The sequence below is a fragment of the Conger conger genome, chromosome 16 (assembly GCF_963514075.1).
Source record: "Conger conger chromosome 16, fConCon1.1, whole genome shotgun sequence".
Classification (NCBI taxonomy): domain Eukaryota; kingdom Metazoa; phylum Chordata; class Actinopteri; order Anguilliformes; family Congridae; genus Conger; species Conger conger.
In genome coordinates, this window is record NC_083775.1 from 3,078,972 (window position 1) to 3,099,164 (window position 20,193).

The following is a 20,193-nucleotide window of genomic DNA, read 5'->3' on the forward strand; positions in this document are numbered from 1 at the left end:
TACATTGTTCTGTGCCACGGTGCAAAATGGCGGCCGTGGATCCCCCAGGTGGGCGCTGCTCATCGGCGGTGGTTGAGGCGAGTTTCCCCCTCGTCACTATAAAGCGCTTTGAGTGTGAGAAAAGCCTTATATAATTGCAAAGATCTAATCTAATCCACAGTCTGTTTATAGAGATAAGCACCTCACGCCGGGGTGCAGGGGCAGCCTGTAGTCTAACGCCTGAGGTGCATGACTGGGACCCAGAAGGTTGGTGGTACAAGCCCCGGTGTAGCCACAATAAGATCCGCACAGCTGTTGGGCCCTTGAGCAAGGCCCTGAACTCCCATGTCCAGGAGGGATTGTACCTGCCTAGTCTAATCAACTGTAAGTCACCCCCTGTAAGTTTGAATAAAAACATCAGCTACAGAACAAATTAATATTCTTTTTATGATACATATTATGTCATGCTGCCAACCTTCAAGGGTTCAAGTTGTATCTATCATGCGAGGAGTTTGTACTTTCCTCCAGGGTTTCCAGTAGCGTAGTGGTTAAGGCACATGACTGGGACCCGCAAGGTCGGTGGTTCGAATCCCAGTGTAGCCACAATACGATCCGCACAGCCGTTGGGCCCTTGAGCAAGGCCCTTAACCCTGCATTGCTCCAGGGGAGGATTGTCTCCTGCTTAGCCTAATCAACTCTATGTCGCTCTGGATAAGAGCGTATGCCAAATGCCTTTAACGTAACGTCACAGTGGCATTAAGCCACCCAGGAATGGAACCCGCAGCCTCAGAGGGGGTTCTGCCGTGCCCCCCCGGCCCCAGACAGGGCGGGGCGGGAGAGGGCGGGAGGTTGGGGCGAAGCCGCTCGGTCGGTCAGACGGACGGCGGTTCGATGCGTGTTTGTCCGCGCGCGAGTCGGCCATTAGGCGCGCCTGACGGACGGGCCGACACCCCGCCGCTTTTTACCGCCGACCTCTCCCGACGCTGCCGGAAGATTCCAGACACAAACCGGGGCCCGCTATTTATTTATTTAGCTCGGAAGCGGGTCGATGGAGGGCTATCGACCGGCGAGAGACGGAAAGGCCTGATCGCCAGACAAAGGGAAGGCTGGAGGAACGAGAGGAGGAGAGGGCAGAGCGCTCTCCTCGCTGTGCTGAAATGGCCTCCCCGCTCTCTCTCCCTGCGCTGCTGTTATTGTTCCGCAGTTCAAACCCTCGGTCTCTCAGCGAGCACGGTCCTCTCCAGCTCAGCTCAGTCAAAGTCCTCTCCATCCCCCACCCCCCCACCCCCGGCCCTGCCTCTGTCTCCATCCCCACCTCCCCCCCCGGCCCTGCTCCATGCCTCTGTCGCCATCCCCACCTCCCCACCTCCCCCCAAGACCGACACAGACTGTATCTCTGTCTCAGTCTCTGTCACAAAGCAGGATCAGTTCATGTTGTTTTTCTGACTGTGTCTCTTATGATAGCGTTTTAAACAGTGTTTCAGTGAGACTGTGTCTCTTATGATAGCGTTTTAAACAGTGTTTCAGTGAGACTGTGTCTCTTATGATAGCGTTTTAAACAGTGTTTCAGTGAGACTGTGTCTCTTATTATTGTGTTTTAAACAGTGTTTCAATGACACTGTCTCTTATGATAGCGTTTTAAACAGTGTTTCAGTGAGACTGTGTCTCTTATGATAGCGTTTTAAACAGTGTTTCAGTGAGACTGTGTCTCTTATGATAGCGTTTTAAACAGTGTTTCAGTGAGACTGTGTCTCTTACTATTGTGTTTTAAACAGTGTTTCAGTGAGACTGTGTCTCTTATGATAGCGTTTTAAACAGTGTTTCAGTGAGACTGTGTCTCTTATGATAGCGTTTTAAACAGTGTTTCAGTGAGACTGTGTCTCTTATTATTGTGTTTTAAACAGTGTTTCAGTGAGACTGTGTCTCTTATGATAGCGTTTTAAACAGTGTTTCAGTGAGACTGTGTCTCTTATGATAGCGTTTTAAACAGTGTTTCAGTGAGACTGTGTCTCTTATTATTGTGTTTTAAACAGTGTTTCAGTGAGACTGTGTCTCTTATTATTGTGTTTTAAACAGTGTTTCAGTGAGACTGTGTCTCTTATTATTGTGTTTTAAACAGTGTTTCAGTGAGACTGTGTCTCTTATTATTGTGTTTTAAACAGTGTTTCAGTGAGACTGTGTCTCTTATTATTGTGTTTTAAACAGTGTTTCAGTGAGACTGTGTCTCTTATTATTGTGTTTTAAACAGTGTTTCAGTGAGACTGTGTCTCTTATTATTGTGTTTTAAACAGTGTTCCAGTGAGACTGAGGAAGTGTCCTCAGTCATAAAGCAGGATGGTGTTTTAAACAGTGCATTTTTGCGCTCTCTGTTCTGTTCAGCTCAGTTCAATAATTCAGCGATGTTTTATTAACGGGACAGCCTGCAGAGCATCACTAAAGCATGTACAAATCGTGTAAACAGTGACACACGCTGCAAGACCACTACGACTACGCTTAGAGTCACAGACAAGCGCCTGGATTTGGGCACCCCTCCTAGTTCTTCTGTTTTCATCTGTTTCTATGGATATTTCTGTTGTGTTGCCACTGTTCTTGTATTATTTATTGTGTTATTTGTTGTGTTGTGTTTTTCCATGTTTCTCTCTCTCTCTCTCTCTCTCTCTCTCTCCCACTGTCTCTCTCTCCTTCCCTCCCTGCACTTGTTTTGCCAAAACATCGGTTGTGCACATTTACAAAAACATCAACAAATTACAATAAGCAAATAATCAAACTATCCGGATACAAAATCAGATACAACATACTCACGCTCCTGCCAAATACCTGTAATACTGGCAGCAATGTGATATTCCAGATCACAAAGCATCTATGATGTATTATGAAGGACAGTGAATAAAGTACATTGGATAATTTATCTCTCTCCCTCTCTCATCCTCCCTCTCTTTCCACCTCTCTCTCTCCCCCCTCACTCTTTCTCTTTCCTCCCTCTCTCCCACTCTCATTGAGCCATGGCTAACGCTTTCTCTCTCTCTCCGTCCCTCTCTCTCCCACTCTCTCTTCCCCCCTTTCTCCCTCTCTCCCTTTCCCCCCTCTCTCTCTCCCTCTCCCTCCCCTCTCTCTCTCCTTCTCTCATCCTCCCTCTCTCTCTCCCTCTCTCTCTGCGTTCAGCCAGACGAGCTGACCAATGTCCTGGAGATCAGCAACATCGTGTTCACCAGCATGTTCACCCTGGAGATGATCCTGAAGCTCACCGCCTTCGGCTTCTTCAGCTACCTGCGCAACCCCTACAACATCTTCGATGGCATCATCGTCATCATCAGGTCTGGGACCCGGGGTCGGGGGTCGGGGGTCGGGGGTCGGGGGTCGGGGGTTCAGGGGTCAGGGGACAGGGTTTTGGGACATTGTGACGAGAGAATGCTGGTTACATAGACTGCAGTAAGTGACGCAATCTGTCCCTGATTAGTCCGCAAACTACTGCTGTATTGCCCTCGTAACATTACATTACATTACATTACATTAGTGGCTTAACACAATAACTCCCCCCCCCCCATGGGGGGGTATTAGATGAAGAAATAAAATACTACATTTTCCTGTGGGGAAAAGAATATTGACTGCAACCGTAGTTTGACCGCAATTGTGCCATTGCCATGGAAAACGGGTCCCGGGTCAAGTGCAGAGGACACATTACCCCACGGGGTTCAGTAAAGTACATTTTATCTTATTACACCAGTCTCTATGTGCCTGAGTCTTAATAATAAATCAATAAAGTATATCCTATCTCTCTCTCTCTCTCTCTCTCTCTCTCTCTCTCTCGAGTGTATCTCAGAATGGGTTGAGTTATACTACTGAATATTTTAAGGGATATTTTAATTGCAGGCTTTGATTTGTTGAGTGACCTTCTGATGCTGTAATAGGCCATTTATAGCTCAAACCTGCTTGAAGCACTGATTACTATTCCTGTGTCATTGTGTGTCATATTGTGTTGCAGTGTGGTTTCTCCTACAGTAAATTTGTATTTGGGTCCCGTCTCTCTCTCTCTTTTCTTTTCCTCTCCTTCCCCCCTCTCTCGCTATCCTTCTCTCTCGCTCTCTATCCCTCCCTCCCTCCCTCCCTCTCTCTGTCCCTCCCCCTCCCTCTCCCTCCCTCTTTCCCTCCCTCTCTCGCCCCCTCTCTATCTCCCCCCTCCTTACTCTGCCCCTCGTTCTCCCTCCCCCTCTCTCCCCCCTCTCCCTCCCCCCCTCTCTCTCTCACTCCCCTCCTCTCTCTCTCTCTCTCCCTCCTCTCTCTCTCTCTGTCTCTCTCCCCCCTCTCCCTCCCCCCCTCTCTGTCTCTCTCACCCCCCTCCTCCCTCCCCCTCTCTCTCTCACCCCCCTACTCTCCCTCCTCCCCCCCCCTCTCTCTCTCACCCCCCTCCTCTCTCCCCTCTCCCTCCTCCCCTCCCCCCCCTCTGTCTCTCTCACCCCCCTCTCCCTCCCCCCTTCTCTATCTCTCTCACCCCCCTCCTCTCCCTCCTCCCTCCCCCTCTCTCTCTCCCTCCCCTTCTCTCCCCTCTCCCTCCCCCCCTCTCTCTCTCACCCCCCTCCTCTCTCTCTCTCTCCCTCCCCCCCTCTCTGTCTCTCTCACCCCCCTCCTCTCCCTCCTCCCCTCCCCCTCCTCTCTCCCCTCTCCCTCCTCCCCTCCCTCCCTCCCTCCCTCTCTCTCAGTGTGTGTGAGATCATCGGGCAGTCTGACGGTGGGCTGTCGGTGCTCAGAACGTTCCGGCTGCTTCGCGTGATCAAGCTGGTGCGCTTCATGCCGGCCCTGCGCCGGCAGCTGGTGGTGCTGATGAAGACCATGGACAACGTGGCCACCTTCTGCATGCTCCTGATGCTCTTCATCTTCATCTTCAGGTGACGCCGGGGACCGTAGGGCACCGACAGGGCGGCTGTAGCTGTGACCTTCCACCTGGAAACCTTCTGTCTGTACCGTTCAAGAACGTTAGCCAACATTCAGCAGTGTTCAAACTTTTTTCATGTTAGCTGACAGTTTGAAAAGCCAGTTGATGGGGAAACTGGGGAGAGAACAATTTGGCTGTTATAATGCACTTCAATCAACGTAGTATTTGTTCTTACCTTCAAAAATAAATCACAGGTCAGCAACGAATCAACTAGCTGGCATTGGTAGACCTAAGTTGCGACCCTTTGTATTAAAAAGGCGTTGGTGGCAAACTAAATGTAATGTTCATTTTAAATCGTGCAACAGCTGTACCGACTGTTGTACCTGCAAACGTTGTTTGCCACAAATGTTCAGTGTCAAATGTTCAGTGTCTTGAATGCACATCTGGAAGGCCCTGGAAGTATCGCCTGAAAGCATCGATCAAACCATCATCAGTGATGCTCCATTTCATGTTGGAACTTGATTACTTGGCGAAAGACAGCAGCAAACGTAGTTCCGGCCCAGCTAATTCCCTGACAGGTCCATGAGGAATGGTGCTCTAACTCCCAGAGCCGCGTACGGGATAATTACAAACTTCATTTAAATGCGGAACATTGTTTTAAACCCGCTGACCTCGCTTCCCCCCTGGTATATGCTGAGCGTGGATGAGCACAGTGTGCTACAGCAGGCCTGAGATCATGCGCTTTATCCGTAGCGGACTGTGTTGCCCAATCAGTCAGACTGATGGAGAGCCTGCAGTCACCACACGGACTCCCAGAATGCACTGCGCTCGTAGCCTGCTCCTGCAGCTGCAGTTGAATTAGCGCGTTTGAGCGCATTGAGATGGATGGATCCGGGGTGGGGCCTGCAGCACTGGTAGAGTCCCGGTATTTGTCTTCATACCTCACACACACCCTGAGTGACTTAAACTCCTCTCTCTACGGACAGAGGTCGCGTCCTTGAGCTGAGATGCAGCTGAGGTTTATGTGCCCTTAAAGGGACGTGTTCTGAGTGCTCCATTCCTCTCCAAACCACCAGTTTCTTGGCTGCGAGTCTTTCATTACTGTACTCTCTGTGCAGAGATATTTTCAGTGTCCATTGCCCATGGTCAGTTTCACTCGATGAATTGTAAATTTAGATGAATTAGGCCTCTTCTAGACGCTTATTATTGTAATTATTTCCTTCACCTCCTGTTCCGCCCTTCATCCTTCTATATTTCTATCCCTGTCTCTCTTGCTCTCTCTTGCTCTCTCTCTATCCTTATCTCTCTCTCTCTCTCTCTCTCTCTCTATCCCTGTCTCTCTCTCTCTCTCTCTCTCTATCGCTGTCTCTCTCTCTCTCAGTGTTTTATTGTCATAACTGAGCATTGCCAATGCATAAAATTAAAAAAAAAAGTAACTTAGATAAAGGAAATAAATTATTGTGTTAAATAAAATCTCTCTCTCTCTGTGGACACAGTATCCTGGGAATGCACATCTTCGGCTGTAAGTTCAGCCTGAAGACGGAGGCTGGAGACACTGTCCCCGACAGAAAGAACTTCGACTCCCTGCTGTGGGCCATCGTCACTGTGTTTCAGGTGTGTGTGTCTGCATGTGTGCGTGTGTGTGTGTGTGTGTGTGTGTGTGTGTGCGTGTGTGTGTGTGTGTGTGCGTGTGTGCGTGTGTGTGTATTATAACTCAGGAAAACTGGGATGTGGTTCTGTATAACGGTGTGTGTGTGTGTGTGTGTAGATACTAACTCAGGAGGACTGGAACATGGTTCTGTATAACAGTGTATGTGTGTGTGTGTGTGTGTTTGTGTGTGCATAGATACTAACTCAGGAGGACTGGAACGTGGTTCTGTATAATGGTGTGTGTGTGTGTGTGTGTGTGTGTAGATACTAACCCAGGAGGACTGGAACGTGGTTCTGTATAACGGTGTGTGTGTGTGTGTGTGTGTAGATACTAACCCAGGAGGACTGGAACGTGGTTCTGTATAACAGTGTATGTGTGTGTGTGTGTGTGTGTGTGTAGATACTAACCCAGGAGGACTGGAACGTGGTTCTGTATAACGGCATGGCCTCCACCTCCCCCCTGGCTGCTCTGTACTTCGTGGCCCTCATGACCTTCGGAAACTACGTCCTGTTCAACCTGCTGGTGGCCATCTTGGTGGAAGGCTTCCAGGCGGAGGTGAGCTGCCTGACCACAGGTCTCCGCTCCAGAGAAACTCGCTCTGTACCTCAGCCGTAATCCCAGCCGCAAGCTTTCTCCTCTACCTGCTGCATAAAGCCCCGTCTACATCAAACAGTCGACTTGACACGAAGAGGAGACAAGACAGGAGAAAGCTCAGAAAGTCCATATTAAAATTTCAGAATGTCTGAGTAAAAATTAGGACATCCACACTATAGCTAGGTAACATTAACATGTATTGTCTATGTTTATTGTTTGGTACCGTGTTTGTTGAGCAACATAACATTAGCTAGCTAATATAATCTAGCTTCTTAAATAGTGTCTGACACTACTGGCTGTTCTTCTAGTGAAGTGCTTGATGATTGGTTCAAATAATATGTGTCATCTATTTACGTTGCCGTATGTTCTAAAGCCAACAAACAGCCAACTTGAGACGAGACTTGACTTGGTCAGTTTCGGAAACGCTAGCCGACAAGAGCAGACATTCTATAACTGGACTAAGACTTCAAAAAGCGTTCTCAAACCGCGCCATCTCGTTTCATCTTGTCTCCAGTCGGCTGTTTGATGTGGACTGGGCTGAACTTCCCTTTTTTCTCTCAGTCAAGGTCAGGAAATGCAGGGGAGATTTGCGACTCTGAAATATGTTGAATTGAGCGACATTGAAAGCTGTATCATCAAAAAAAGAAAACTATTTTATTTTTGACCCTTTCAGTTCTATTTCAACATATTTATGCCAGGCACTCTGCTGATGTATCTATATATTATGAAGCAAGGTCATATCCTATTGACATGGCTTGATGATATGGTTACTCCATACAACCTATTCTTGTAATGTAGGATGATATGATGATATACTTGAACTTTTTGATTCCTATACTCAAGTAAACATATTTAGTATCAAGTGAAAATTATTTATTTTGCACATAATCGGACTCACCAATTAAATTAAATTAAATCATGTCATGACATATGCTTGATATTGTCTGATAGGGACAGGTCTTGTGAATGAACAAGAGGTTGTGTGAGGGGTTCTCTATTAGGTAAACTGGTTTGATCTGTAAAACAATGAAAAAACATCAAAATCACCCTAGGTCTCAACGGGTTCTGCATATGCAGTCAAATTAAATTCCGGCATTTACTTTAGATGATAGTTGCATCTGTGGTGACCTCGGTCTGAAGTCATTTTCTTTTTCTGATGACTCACCGTGACCTCGTTCTCCGTGAGGAGTCTTCCGTCTCATTTCCCGTTCCTCTCTCCCTCGCCCCGTACCTGCGACAGGGGGACGCCAATCGATCTTACTCCGACGATGACAGGTCCTCGATAAACTTTGAGGAGAGCGAGAAGCAGAGAGACCCGCTGACCCTCTCAGGTAGAGCTCCGTACTCAGGTCCACGTTTCCCCCGATCGCTGCTCGAGACGGCTGTCCTAAAGGCCCTTGTGCATATTTTCAGTGTTTTTTCGTGTTATCCTGGAGCTTTCGATTTGTGTTTTCGATAAATGCCAGCCATTTGCCATTTTCCGTACTGATTCCGTTAACCCATACTATTGAAATGTTAGGTAGAAGTGTGCATATTTTAGCATCTAACAGCTTTCCACGCTTGTTTGTAAAACGATTTCCCACATGACATGACATACGGTGCTCTCCAACAAAAGCAAATAGTGCACATGTACAAACAGTAGTTTGAGTAAACACAGTGGATCAAATTGCAATCAAACTCAAAATCCAAATTTTCACATTCCGGCCCACGGAAAACAAAATGGATTCCGTTTCATCTGGACGGAGAGTAACTCTTCCCCCCCCCCCCTGTCTGTCAGATCCAAAGATCTGCACCCTGACCCCGAACGGCCACCTGGACATACCCCCGGCCTCCAACACTAAGGGGTATCCAGGGGAACGGCTGGCCCTGGCTCTGGAGCCGAGGAAGAGCAGTGTGATCTCTCTGGGTGCTAGCGTGGAGCAGCGGGCTATGGTGAGTCTCTTTATTTACTTTACTTCACCTTTGTTTAACCTGGTAAAAGTGGCTGAGAACAGATTCTCGTTTACAACGCACTGACCCGGCCTAGAAGGCACGCGTCAATCCCAACACACAAACATTGCTTAAAACCCTGAGTGCATAACAACAATACATTTACTGTATTATAAAAGGATACAGAAGTGCATAGAATCAGGTACTGAACAAGGCAGCCCGCAGCAATGAAATGGGGATCATCGGTAAATATGTTTTGTAAAAGTCGGTGAAAGGAGGACCAAGGTGTGTTGTGATTCGGTAGTTTGAGAACTCACATGGAGGTGAGTCTGGCCCCCAAGAAAGCTAGCTAACGTTAATGGCCTACTGTAAATTCAGAACTGCTCACTCCCTTGCTCATATTTTAGCCTTCACTTTATCTGCCTTGGTTTGCAAGTGTGTCCACCTAGCTAGCTAACATTAGCTGCATGCTGTGATTCACAATATTGCTTGCTGCATTGGTAGCCTTCGCCATAGCTACCTTGCTAGCGGGCATCTATAAAGTTATCTAACTAACAAAAGTTAAAGGGGCACGTGGTGGGCGGGAACCACAGGAATCTTTTAGGCTCTTAGATTCCCAACTCCACTTGGACAGCAGTAAATTTTTCTCCAGGATAACCGGGAAAGAGGATATTTTCTGCAGATACACTAGTTTAATGGCTGCTGCAGTCTTCTTGGATGACCGGCATTGTGCAGGTTCCGGAGAGACCCGGGGCTTCAGAAAGCTGCTGTGTCGTCGTTGTCTCGATGTCGTTGTCACCGTGAAATCTGCCTTTCCAAGCTAGCCACCGTCACGCCGTAGCCCTGCTAGTTGTCATAGTTTCAGTTTCAAGTCTCAGTTGTAAAATACGTTTAATAAATTAAGGAATTAATGTGGTGTCACACTGTGACAGCAGTAAGCCTCTTTGACGCCGTGTTCTTTTAATAGAATCCTTAAGAATTAACACGTCCTGTAGTCACGGGCGTGCATATTAAAGGCTTAATTAGAGCTCCTTCTTTCTTCAAACTTGATACGGGGTCTAGGACTCGTTCACAGCCTTGGGACCCCGGCTTCTCTCGGTGGAATCGCAGTCGGGACAATGCAGGAAGTCTGCAAACACTTTACCAGAGAGAAGTAAAAGTTTATTTAATGTCACGCCGGTCCAGCGGGAAGAATACTGAAACACGGGGCGGCCTGTAGCGTAGTGGTTAAGGTAAATGACTGGGACACACAGGGTCGGTGGTTCGATCCCCGGTGTCTCCACAGTAAGATCCGCCCTTGAGCAAGGCCCTTAACCCTGCATTGCTCCAGGGGAGGATTGTCGCCTGCTTCGTCTAATCAGCTGTACGTCGCTCTGGATAAGAGCGTCTGCCAAATGCCATTAATGTAATGTAATGTAAAAAAAAACGAGTCTGCAGTACAGCCTTCCACACACTGATCGTATGGCCTGGCTTAAACACACTCGGCCTTGATCCACATGTCCATCTTATCTGTGAGGGCCGATCTCTTTCTTACAGGATGACACAGGTTTTGTTTATCTACATTACGTACATTCTTAACTATGCATACAGAGCCACTCCCTCGCCGCACCTGCACTTCTCGGTCACGACTGCTGTCTGTTCTGGCCCCACGGTGGTGGAACGACTTTCCTGTGGATGTCAGAACAGCAGAGTCTCTGACCACTTTCAAATGCAGACTGAAGACTCATCTCTTCAGGCTGCACTTTTCCCTCCCTACCTCACCACCATGGTTAGCCTTGTGTATGCCATAGATTATAATAGCACTTATGTATAGTTATTGTTGTACTCTGGGTATTCTAGCTGCCTACCGTGGTATGCTCGTTGATTAGTTGATGTATTATTCAAGGGTTCAAATTGTATCTGTATGGTCACGCTAGGACTCGGAAACCGTGCTTTCCTCTAAGGTCCTCATCGCACTTGTCCCTGTGTTCGATTTGCACTTCATTGTTTGTCGCTCTGAATAAGAGCGTCTGCTAAATGCCTGTAATGTAATGTAATATAATGGAACAACCCTGAACTCATCAGCAGATGTGTCCTCTCCTGTTTCAGTGCCTCTCGTTCTTACAGGATGACACACGTTTTGTTTATCAACGTTACATACATTCTTAACTATGCATACAGAACAACCCTGAACTCATCGACAGATACGTCATCTCATCATAAAAAATAAGAAAGTTGACAATCGAATAGGCCCTAGTCCTTATATCCTTATACTGCCATTTAAATTATACTCCCCTCCAGGGTCTTTCAGTGCACTTGTTCCTGGTTATGGGTTTTCACTTTGCTCTTTGTTGTATGTCGGTCTGGATAGGAGCGTCTGCCAAATGCCATTACTGTAATGTAATGTAATGTAATGTAATGTATTGTAACAACCCTGAAACCGTCAGCAGATGTGCCGTCTCGTGTTTCAGTGCCCCGGGCGCAGTTCCGTGTACCAGGGCTGGGGGCGCCCTCCCATCCAGACGGAGTGGAGCCGGAGGTCCAGCTGGAACAGCCTGAGCAGAGCGCCCCGGGGCCTGGGCACCGGGGTGGGGGGGGGCAGCCTGAGGGCCCGTAGCACGCACTCGAACCCGGGCGAGCACGAGTCACTCCTCTCACCTCCCCCGCTGCCCCTGCCCCTGCCCCTGCCCCTGCCCCCGCCCCCGCTGCTGCCCCGGCACTTCGCCCCCCGCCGGGACCGCCGGGCCCTCTCCCTGGAGCTCCCCGAGCTGCTGCAGGTCCCGGGGCCCCCCCCGCATGCTCTGCCCCGCAAGAAGAGCCTGGGCGGGGCGGGCGAGCACCAGGACTGCAACGGGAAGACCCACACGCCCCAGCCGTCCCTCCTGGGGGAGGTCTTCCCCCAGCTCAACACCCGCAAGGAGCGCGAGGACCTGGAGGAGGAGGTGGACTATGTGAGTCCCAGCCCCCAATGCGCCTAATTCCCCACTTCATTTGCCCCTGAAAGCGTGCAATACCCTTAAAAATAATACCCTGCAGTTGCACACCGGGGACCGGGGTTCGATTCTCGGTCCTGCCAAAAGCCAAGTTTGGCCAGCTCACGTGGAGCAGCATAATTGGCTCGCTGCTCCAGGGGGAGGGACCTGGCAGGGTTAGTAGATCGCCGTACAATAAGCACGTCGGGTGCCTCGGAATCACGGCAACGGGCACGAGACGAGACGGCTTGAAGAAGGCGTGTCATTCTCCTTCGGGCCGCCGAGGGATGGGGTACGGGCGGTGCATCTAATACTAATTGAATCAGACGAGGTACAATTGGCTACCAAATTTATTAGAAAAAATAAAAATAAAAAATAAAAAATAATACTCCTTATTTTTGCGACATTGGCTCAGGCGGTAAGAGCAGTCGTCTGGCAGTCGGAGGGTTGCCGGTTCGATTCCGCCCTGGTGGGTGTGTTGAAGTGTCCCTGAGCAAGACACCTAACTAACTAACTCTTGACGAGCTGGTCGGCGCCTTGCATGGCAGCCAAATGCCGTTGGTGTGTGAGTGTTTGTGTGAATGGGTGAATCAATTATACTGCGCATTAGATACAGGGGCTATATAAATGCCAACCATTTAACATTTAGTCTCAATTATGGAAAAACCCTGCTATGTTTTAATTAAGGTATTATGTATACTTTACCCCTTAACATTAATTAGATTTATGTAAAAATTATTTATGTAAAGTTGTTAAAGGACAAATCCCCCCACTTAAAAAGCCTTAAAGTGCACATATTTTCCCTTAATCCATTAATAGCTCACTTTTTAAGGTGTAAAATGAAGGGGTTTGGTTTCATCGTGCCCTGAGTGAGATCTTATTAGTTTTGTTTCTTATGATAAACAGCATGATTTGCTCCACCATTTTTCCTGCTGTTAATGAGGCGTCCATAGATTTTCACGATGGTCCATTTTACCGGTTCCTACGAGGTGACCATAGATTTGCTCTTCCATTTTATCTGTAGTTAATGAACCATACATTGTCACTTTCATTTTACCTGCAGTGAATTAGGTAAAGGTTTGGTCTTTTAACTTTGTTGTTGCCATATATACTGTATTTACTTTTTAATATGTTTTTGCTATAGAGTACCACAAGCCGATATACCTGCAATCAGTGATTTCCAAAGGTTATTGAAGATATAGTTGTGTAATCTGTGTTTGCAGTGAACTGGCTCTCTTTCTTATCGAGGTTGTCGAGGGATGTTTTATTAAGTTCTGTCAATGCCAACCACAAAGGGGACTGAGAAACTAGCTTTGCTTCATCTAGATTTGGGCAGCGTTCCTGTTTTTAACCTCTCAAGATCAAATCATTATCTTTGTAATATTAGATAAAATGGTCGACTGAACTATCTACGAGGATAAATGGGAGAAACAGTGATTCGTCAGCAAAGTAATGAACCGGTGATGAGTTTTAATACACATGATGGCCACATAATTACAGGCGTGTCTGCATGCTTTTAAGCGTGTAGTCACTGCCACATGATCGGCTGATTAAGCCTTGGCGTTGACACGCTGGTGTCCGGGGGTGCCTGCACATGATGTACCTGCACAACACACTGACGAGTCTCCCTGCCTGCCCCTTCCCAGAGCCTCTGCTTCAGGGTGCAGAAGATGATGGAGGTGTACCGGCCCGAGTGGTGTGAGGCTCGGGGGGACTGGTCCGTCTACCTCTTCTCCCCCCAGAACAGGTGAGTCCTGCCCTCCCCATACCCTCCCCCCACACCTGCGCCCCGTCCTTCTGTCTCTGTCTGAACGCAGAGCCAGCAGGGCCTGGTCCGTCTACCTCTTCTCCCCCCAGAACAGGTGAGTCCTGCCCTCCCCATACCCTCCCCCCTCACCTGCGCCCGGTCCTCCTGTCTCTGTCTGAACGCAGAGGCCAGGCCCGTCTACCTCTTCTCCCCCCAGAACAGGTGAGTCCTGCCCTCCCCATACCCTCCCCCCTCACCTGCGCCCGGTCCTCCTGTCTCTGTCTGAACGCAGAGCCGAAACCAGCAGGGCCTGGTCCGTCTACCTCTTCTCCCCCCAGAACAGGTGAGTCCTGCACCCCCTCACTCCCCCCTCACCTGCACCCCATCCTTCTGTCCCTGTCTGAACATGGAGCCAGCAGGGCCAGGCCTGTCTACCTTTCCTCTCCCCAGAACAGGTGAGTCCTACACCCCCTCACTCCCCCCACACCTGCGCCCCGTCCTTCTGTCTCTGTCTGAACATGGAGCCAGCAGGGCCAGGCCCGTCTACCTCTTCTCCCCCCAGAACAGGTGAGTCCTGCCCTCCCCATACCCTCCCCCCACACCTGCGCCCCGTCCTTCTGTCTCTGTCTGAACGCAGAGCCAGCAGGGCCTGGTCCGTCTACCTCTTCTCCCCCCAGAACAGGTGAGTCCTGCCCTCCCCATACCCTCCCCCCTCACCTGCGCCCGGTCCTCCTGTCTCTGTCTGAACGCAGAGGCCAGGCCCGTCTACCTCTTCTCCCCCCAGAACAGGTGAGTCCTGCCCTCCCCATACCCTCCCCCCTCACCTGCGCCCGGTCCTCCTGTCTCTGTCTGAACGCAGAGCCGAAACCAGCAGGGCCTGGTCCGTCTACCTCTTCTCCCCCCAGAACAGGTGAGTCCTGCACCCCCTCACTCCCCCCTCACCTGCACCCCATCCTTCTGTCCCTGTCTGAACATGGAGCCAGCAGGGCCAGGCCTGTCTACCTTTCCTCTCCCCAGAACAGGTGAGTCCTACACCCCCTCACTCCCCCCACACCTGCGCCCCGTCCTTCTGTCTCTGTCTGAACATGGAGCCAGCAGGGCCAGGCCCGTCTACCTCTTCTCCCCCCAGAACAGGTGAGTCCACCACCCCCTCCCCACACCCTACCCCCACACCTGCGCCCCGTCCTTCTGTCCCTGTCTGAATGCAGAGCCAAAACCAAGAGCCTCGTGGGCAAAGCTCAGCCTCTCTATCACAACACCTCCCTGTCAGCACCTCTCAGACAGGTACGGCTGGTCTGAAGCACTGTGGAGGGAGCGGGGAGCTGGGAGCAGGGAGTGGGGAGCGGGGAGCGGGGAGCGGGGAGCTGGGAGCGGGGAGCGGGGAGCGGGGAGCGGGGAGCTGGGAGCTGGGAGCGGGGAGTGGGGAGCGGGGAGCGGGGAGCGGGGAGCTGGCTTCACCGGCCGGGCTGGCTCATCGGGAGCCCCGGCTGGGCCAGTGGAGAGCCTGGCTGCCTGACAGATCGATCGCAGGGACAGTCTAGAGAGCGTCTTCATTAGGGCATTGATCATCTCCAGAAAGCGGGAGTGGTACTGTCTGCCTGTTTATCAGTGGGCGGGGACTCCTGGCCGGAATGAGATCTCTGCAATCTGAAATGTTTTGGGGGGGAACGGGGTTATTGATCAGTGTAGTGTTTTTTTAATGCTGTTCACGCAGTGAAGTTGGCTGCTAGTTCATATCGTAATGCCGTTCCCTGACCCCTGACTGACTATGGAAGGATATTGCTGCATGTCTTAAACTGCCTGACACAAATCCTACTGTCTGTCAGATGCTTTGACATTGTGGTAGGAGGATGACTGTGTGTGTGTGTGTGTGTGTGTGTGTGTGTGTGTGTGTGTGTGTGTGTGTGCGCATGTGTGTGTGAGAGAGAGGTCTGTGTGTTTTTAGCAGTGTGTCTGTATGTGTGTGTGTGTGTGTGTGTTTGTTTTTAGCAGTCTGTATATGTGTGTGTGTGTGTGTGTGTGTGTGTGTGCAGTCCAATTCCCCATCTGAGCGTGCCAAACCTTCTGCTTCCCTGTGAAGTTACAACTCTTGGGATTAGCTTGAACAGAATGGAGTCTCACCCTCCCTCTCTCCCTCCTCCCTCTCACTCTCTCTCCCTGTCTCTCTCCTTCTCTTTCTTTCTCTTTCTTCCCTTTCTCCCTCGCCCTCTTCCCCTTTCTCTCCCTCTCTCTCCCCCCACTCCCTCTCTCCCCCTCTCTCCCTCTCTCTCCCCCCACTCCCTCCCTCTCTCTATCTCTCCCTCTCCCTCCCTCCCTCTCTCCCTCTCTCAGGTTCAGGCTGCTCTGTCAGTCCATCATCGCTCACAAGCTGTTTGACTACGTGGTGCTGGCTTTCATCTTCTCAAACTGCATCACCGTGGCTCTGGAGCGGCCCAAGATCCACCAGGGCAGCCTGGTGAGTCAGGCCCATCCGCCCGGCAACAGGGGCTCAGCCTGCCACTACAGCGCCTCATGCAGTTTACTCTCCTGTTACACCTCATGCAGTTTACTCTCCTGTTACACTGACCAGTTTACTCTCCTGTTACGCCTCATGTAGTTTACTCTCCTGTTATACTGACCAGTTTACTCTCCTGTTACACCTCATGCAGTTTACTCTCCTGTTACACCTCATGCAGTTTACTCTCCTGTTACAACTCATGCAGTTTACTCTCCTGTTATACCTCATGCAGTTTACTCTCCTGTTACACTGACCAGTTTACTCTCCTGTTACACCTCATGCAGTTTACTCTCCTGTTACACCTCATGCAGTTTACTCTCCTGTTACACCTCATGCAGTTTACTCTCCTGTTATACCTCATGCAGTTTACTCTCCTGTTACGCCTCATGGAGTTTACTCTCCTGTTACACTGACCAGTTTACTCTCCTGTTACACCTCATGCAGTTTACTCTCCTGTTACACCTCATGCAGTTTACTCTCCTGTTACACCTCCTGCAGTTTACTCTCCTGTTACACCTCATGCAGTTTACTCTCCTGTTACACCGACCAGTGTACTCTCCTGTTACACCTCATGCAGTTTACTCTCCTGTTACACTGACCAGTTTACACACCTGTTACACCTCATGCAGTTTACTCTCCTGTTACACCAACTAGTTTACACACCTGTTACACCATCCAGTTACACACCTGTTACACAATCCAGTTTACTCTCCTGTTTCACTGACCAGTTCACTCTCCTGTTACACCTCATGCAGTTCACTCTCCTGTTACACCTCATGCAGTTTACTCTCCTGTTACACCTCATGCAGTTTACTCTCCTGTTACACCAACCAGTTTACACACCTGTTACACCTCATGCTGTTTACTCTCCTGTTACACCTCATCTAGTTTACTCTCCTGTTACACCATCCAGTTCACTTTCCTGTTACACAGACCAGTATATTCTCCTGTTACTCCATCCAGTTCACTATCCTGTTACACAGACCAGTATACTCTCCTGTTCCACCATCCAGTTTACTCTCCTGTTACACCATCCAGTTCACTATCCTGTTACACAGACCAGTATACTCTCCTGTTACACCATCCAGTTCACTATCCTGTTACACAGACCAGTATACTCTCCTGTTCCACCATCCAGTTTACACACCAGTTACGCCATCCAGTTTACTCACCTGTCACACCATCCAGTTTACTCACCTGTCACACCATCCAGTTTACTCACCAGTTACACACCATACCGCACTCCCTAGCATTACAGCTCTGACTAATAACGTTATGGTGGGTCTACGGTTCAATGTTTTATGGTTTTTAATAATAATACTAACAACAACTACACCCTGCTGAAAGCTAAGACCAACTGGGAATCTAAGCTGGTTTTAGCTGGTTTAACTGGTTTAAGATGGTTTAAGCAGTTATTTGTTTGATAATTCTAGCTGGTCATAGCTGTTCTCCAGTTGGACAAAGCTAGTTAGGCTGGTAGAGAAGCTGGCTACCTATACAGGGCGGTAAGAGTGTATATAAAAAAACAGCTTAAATCAGCCTGACCATCTTAAACTGGTTTAAAATTGAATTTTCTGCAGGGTAAAGATACAATTTATTTTTATGTATATACTGTCACACGCCTCAGTCACATCCAAAGTGTTGTGATATCATTGGTGTGATCTGGATGTATTTAGAATCTGTAGTTTGGATCTTAGCAGAGCTACAGTAGCTGGTGCTGTTGTTTATGTGATGGTGCATCCTCCCTCGCTGTTCTGGCGGTGTTAGCCAGCTCCGGCACCAGAGCCCATTGTAATCAGGTGGATGTGCTTATTGTCTCCTTCACTGTAACTCTCTGCGGATAAGAGCAGCTGCTAAATGAAGCCAAACTCGTCTAATATCAGAGGGGCGGCTTCATTGATATTCATGAAAAAAATGCTGCTTTAGAAGCAAAATAAAATAATATTCCTCACACAAAAAAATGAGTCCCTCAAATTCGGAGTGCCAAACGAGGAGTGGTTTGATGGCGCGTCTCCATGGCGAGAGTGCGGTCTGGTCTGCTGTCTGGGAAAGGTGGGAGGCTCGGCAAACTCACGCGACACTGTCTCTCCCTTCGCAGGAACGCGTCTTCCTCACGATCTCCAACTACATATTCACCGCCATCTTCGTGGGAGAGATGACTCTGAAGGCAAGACTCTCCCGGCAGCAAAGACATAACCGCTCCGCATGACATTCGATATCGTCCGTTAAGCTCAGACCTGGGTCAGATACGTCGTCATTTTGGATTACTTTTCTTAACACTCAGCTGAACTCTTCTGTAGCTTTGGAACCAATGAAACAACTCTCTAAAAATGCACACCCCACCTTCTGGTCCTCTTGGTTGCACCAGGCAAGATCAGCCGAGCACAGAAAACTATTTGACCCAGATCTGCTTACGTGTGCATACAGCTGGATATGTGTTAAAGCTCTTCAGGTTGAATGCCTTGCCCAAGGGCTGTTCTTCACTCTGCTGTATAATCCAGCTATGCCGGCTTGAAAGTTCAGCTGGTCAAGCTGGTCATAAACTGGTCTAGCTGGGTATGAGCTGGTCAACCAGCTAGTGCTGGTAGCTTGTGCTGATCTAACCATGTTGAGCTGGGAGCTGGTCTGAGCTGTTTCAAAACCTACAGTAGCTTCAGCTGTTTTTCTAAAAGTTACAGCCCAGCTCTCTAATAGGGTTACCTAATTTAGAATTGGAAAAATAATCGCAAAGGTCAGGAGCTGGCTGAACCAGCATTTGACCATCACACACAGATTCATCATCACAAACTTGCCTGCAGCCTTGTGGCTACGGTACATGTCTGGGACCTTTTCGATGCGCCATAATGTTCACATTTACTTGTTAAAATGACAAATGACTGTGGCAACTCAAGAACATTTCAGCATTTGTGTGCTAGGTTGATAAAAAAGTTCAACCCAGGAATGTTCCTCTTAAAATTCAATCCAGACACAATTTCACAGCTATCATAGGCATTTCTGCAGTACATAACGGATACAGTGTGCAATAAATTGTCTTTTATTCATAAACCGGTGCACTTGCGGAAGCTTGTGGAGCAGGGATTGTGTAGACGTAATTGTATGTCATCGGTTTCTGACAATGTTTTTCTTTCTCCATCTCCCTCTCTCCTTGAATGGTAAAGCAGTTTAGCAGTGATATTAGTTGAACAAAGTTTCCTCTTCCAAACACAGTTGGCCATCAGTCTTTATGAGCTGAGCTGTTTACACAGACCGCCTCAGTAGAATATATTGGTAAATGGTTAATGGACCCCATTCATATAGGGCTTTACAATTGATACCTCTCATTCATCCATTCACACAAAGCTTGTCAGGAGCAGTTAGGTGTCTCACTCATAGTATTAACTGTACAGCACACAGGACCCAGAATCCAGTTTGTTGGTATATGGTCCAACGTGCCACTCCTCCTAGATTTTTTTATTTTGCTTTGGTATTTATTTAGGGCGGCACGGATGGTGCAGTGGGTAGCACTGCAGCCTCACAGCAAGGAGGTCCTGGGTTCGAATCCCCGTCGGCCGGGGCCTCTCTGTGCGGAGTTTGCATGTCCTCCCCGTGTCTGTGTGGGTTTCCTCCGGGTACTCCGGTTTCCTCCCACAGTCCAAAGACATGCAGGTTAGGCTGATTGGAGAGTCTAAATTGCCTGTAGGTATGAGTGTGTGAGTGAATGGTGTGTGTGCCCTGCGATAGACTGGCGACCTGTCCAGGGTGTATTCCTGCCTTTCGCCCAATGTATGCTGGGATAGGCTCCAGCCCCCCTGCAACCCTGTTCAGGGTAAGCGGGTTCAGATAATGGATGGATGGATGGATGGATGGTATTTATTTAATTTTATTTACTTTCTTACAAGTACCCATTTGTGATTTCTGTATGAAAATACATGTGATGATATTCCTTCAGGCACATTTCAGCTACAGTTGTGAATCCTTTCTCAGGGATTGTCACAG

General features: G+C 49.0%; 1 protein-coding gene across 1 annotated transcript in view; it reads left to right on the plus strand.

Annotated features, from left to right (window-relative positions):
* Positions 1–20,193, plus strand: part of LOC133114952 (voltage-dependent T-type calcium channel subunit alpha-1I-like) — a 189,060-nt gene that overhangs the window by 122,608 nt on the left and 46,259 nt on the right. The window contains 10 exon segments of the mRNA XM_061224646.1: positions 3,142–3,293; positions 4,677–4,862; positions 6,346–6,463; positions 6,900–7,055; positions 8,335–8,425; positions 8,872–9,026; positions 11,474–11,953; positions 13,621–13,721; positions 16,053–16,176; positions 18,317–18,385. Coding sequence (XP_061080630.1) covers positions 3,142–3,293; positions 4,677–4,862; positions 6,346–6,463; positions 6,900–7,055; positions 8,335–8,425; positions 8,872–9,026; positions 11,474–11,953; positions 13,621–13,721; positions 16,053–16,176; positions 18,317–18,385 — 1,632 coding nt within the window.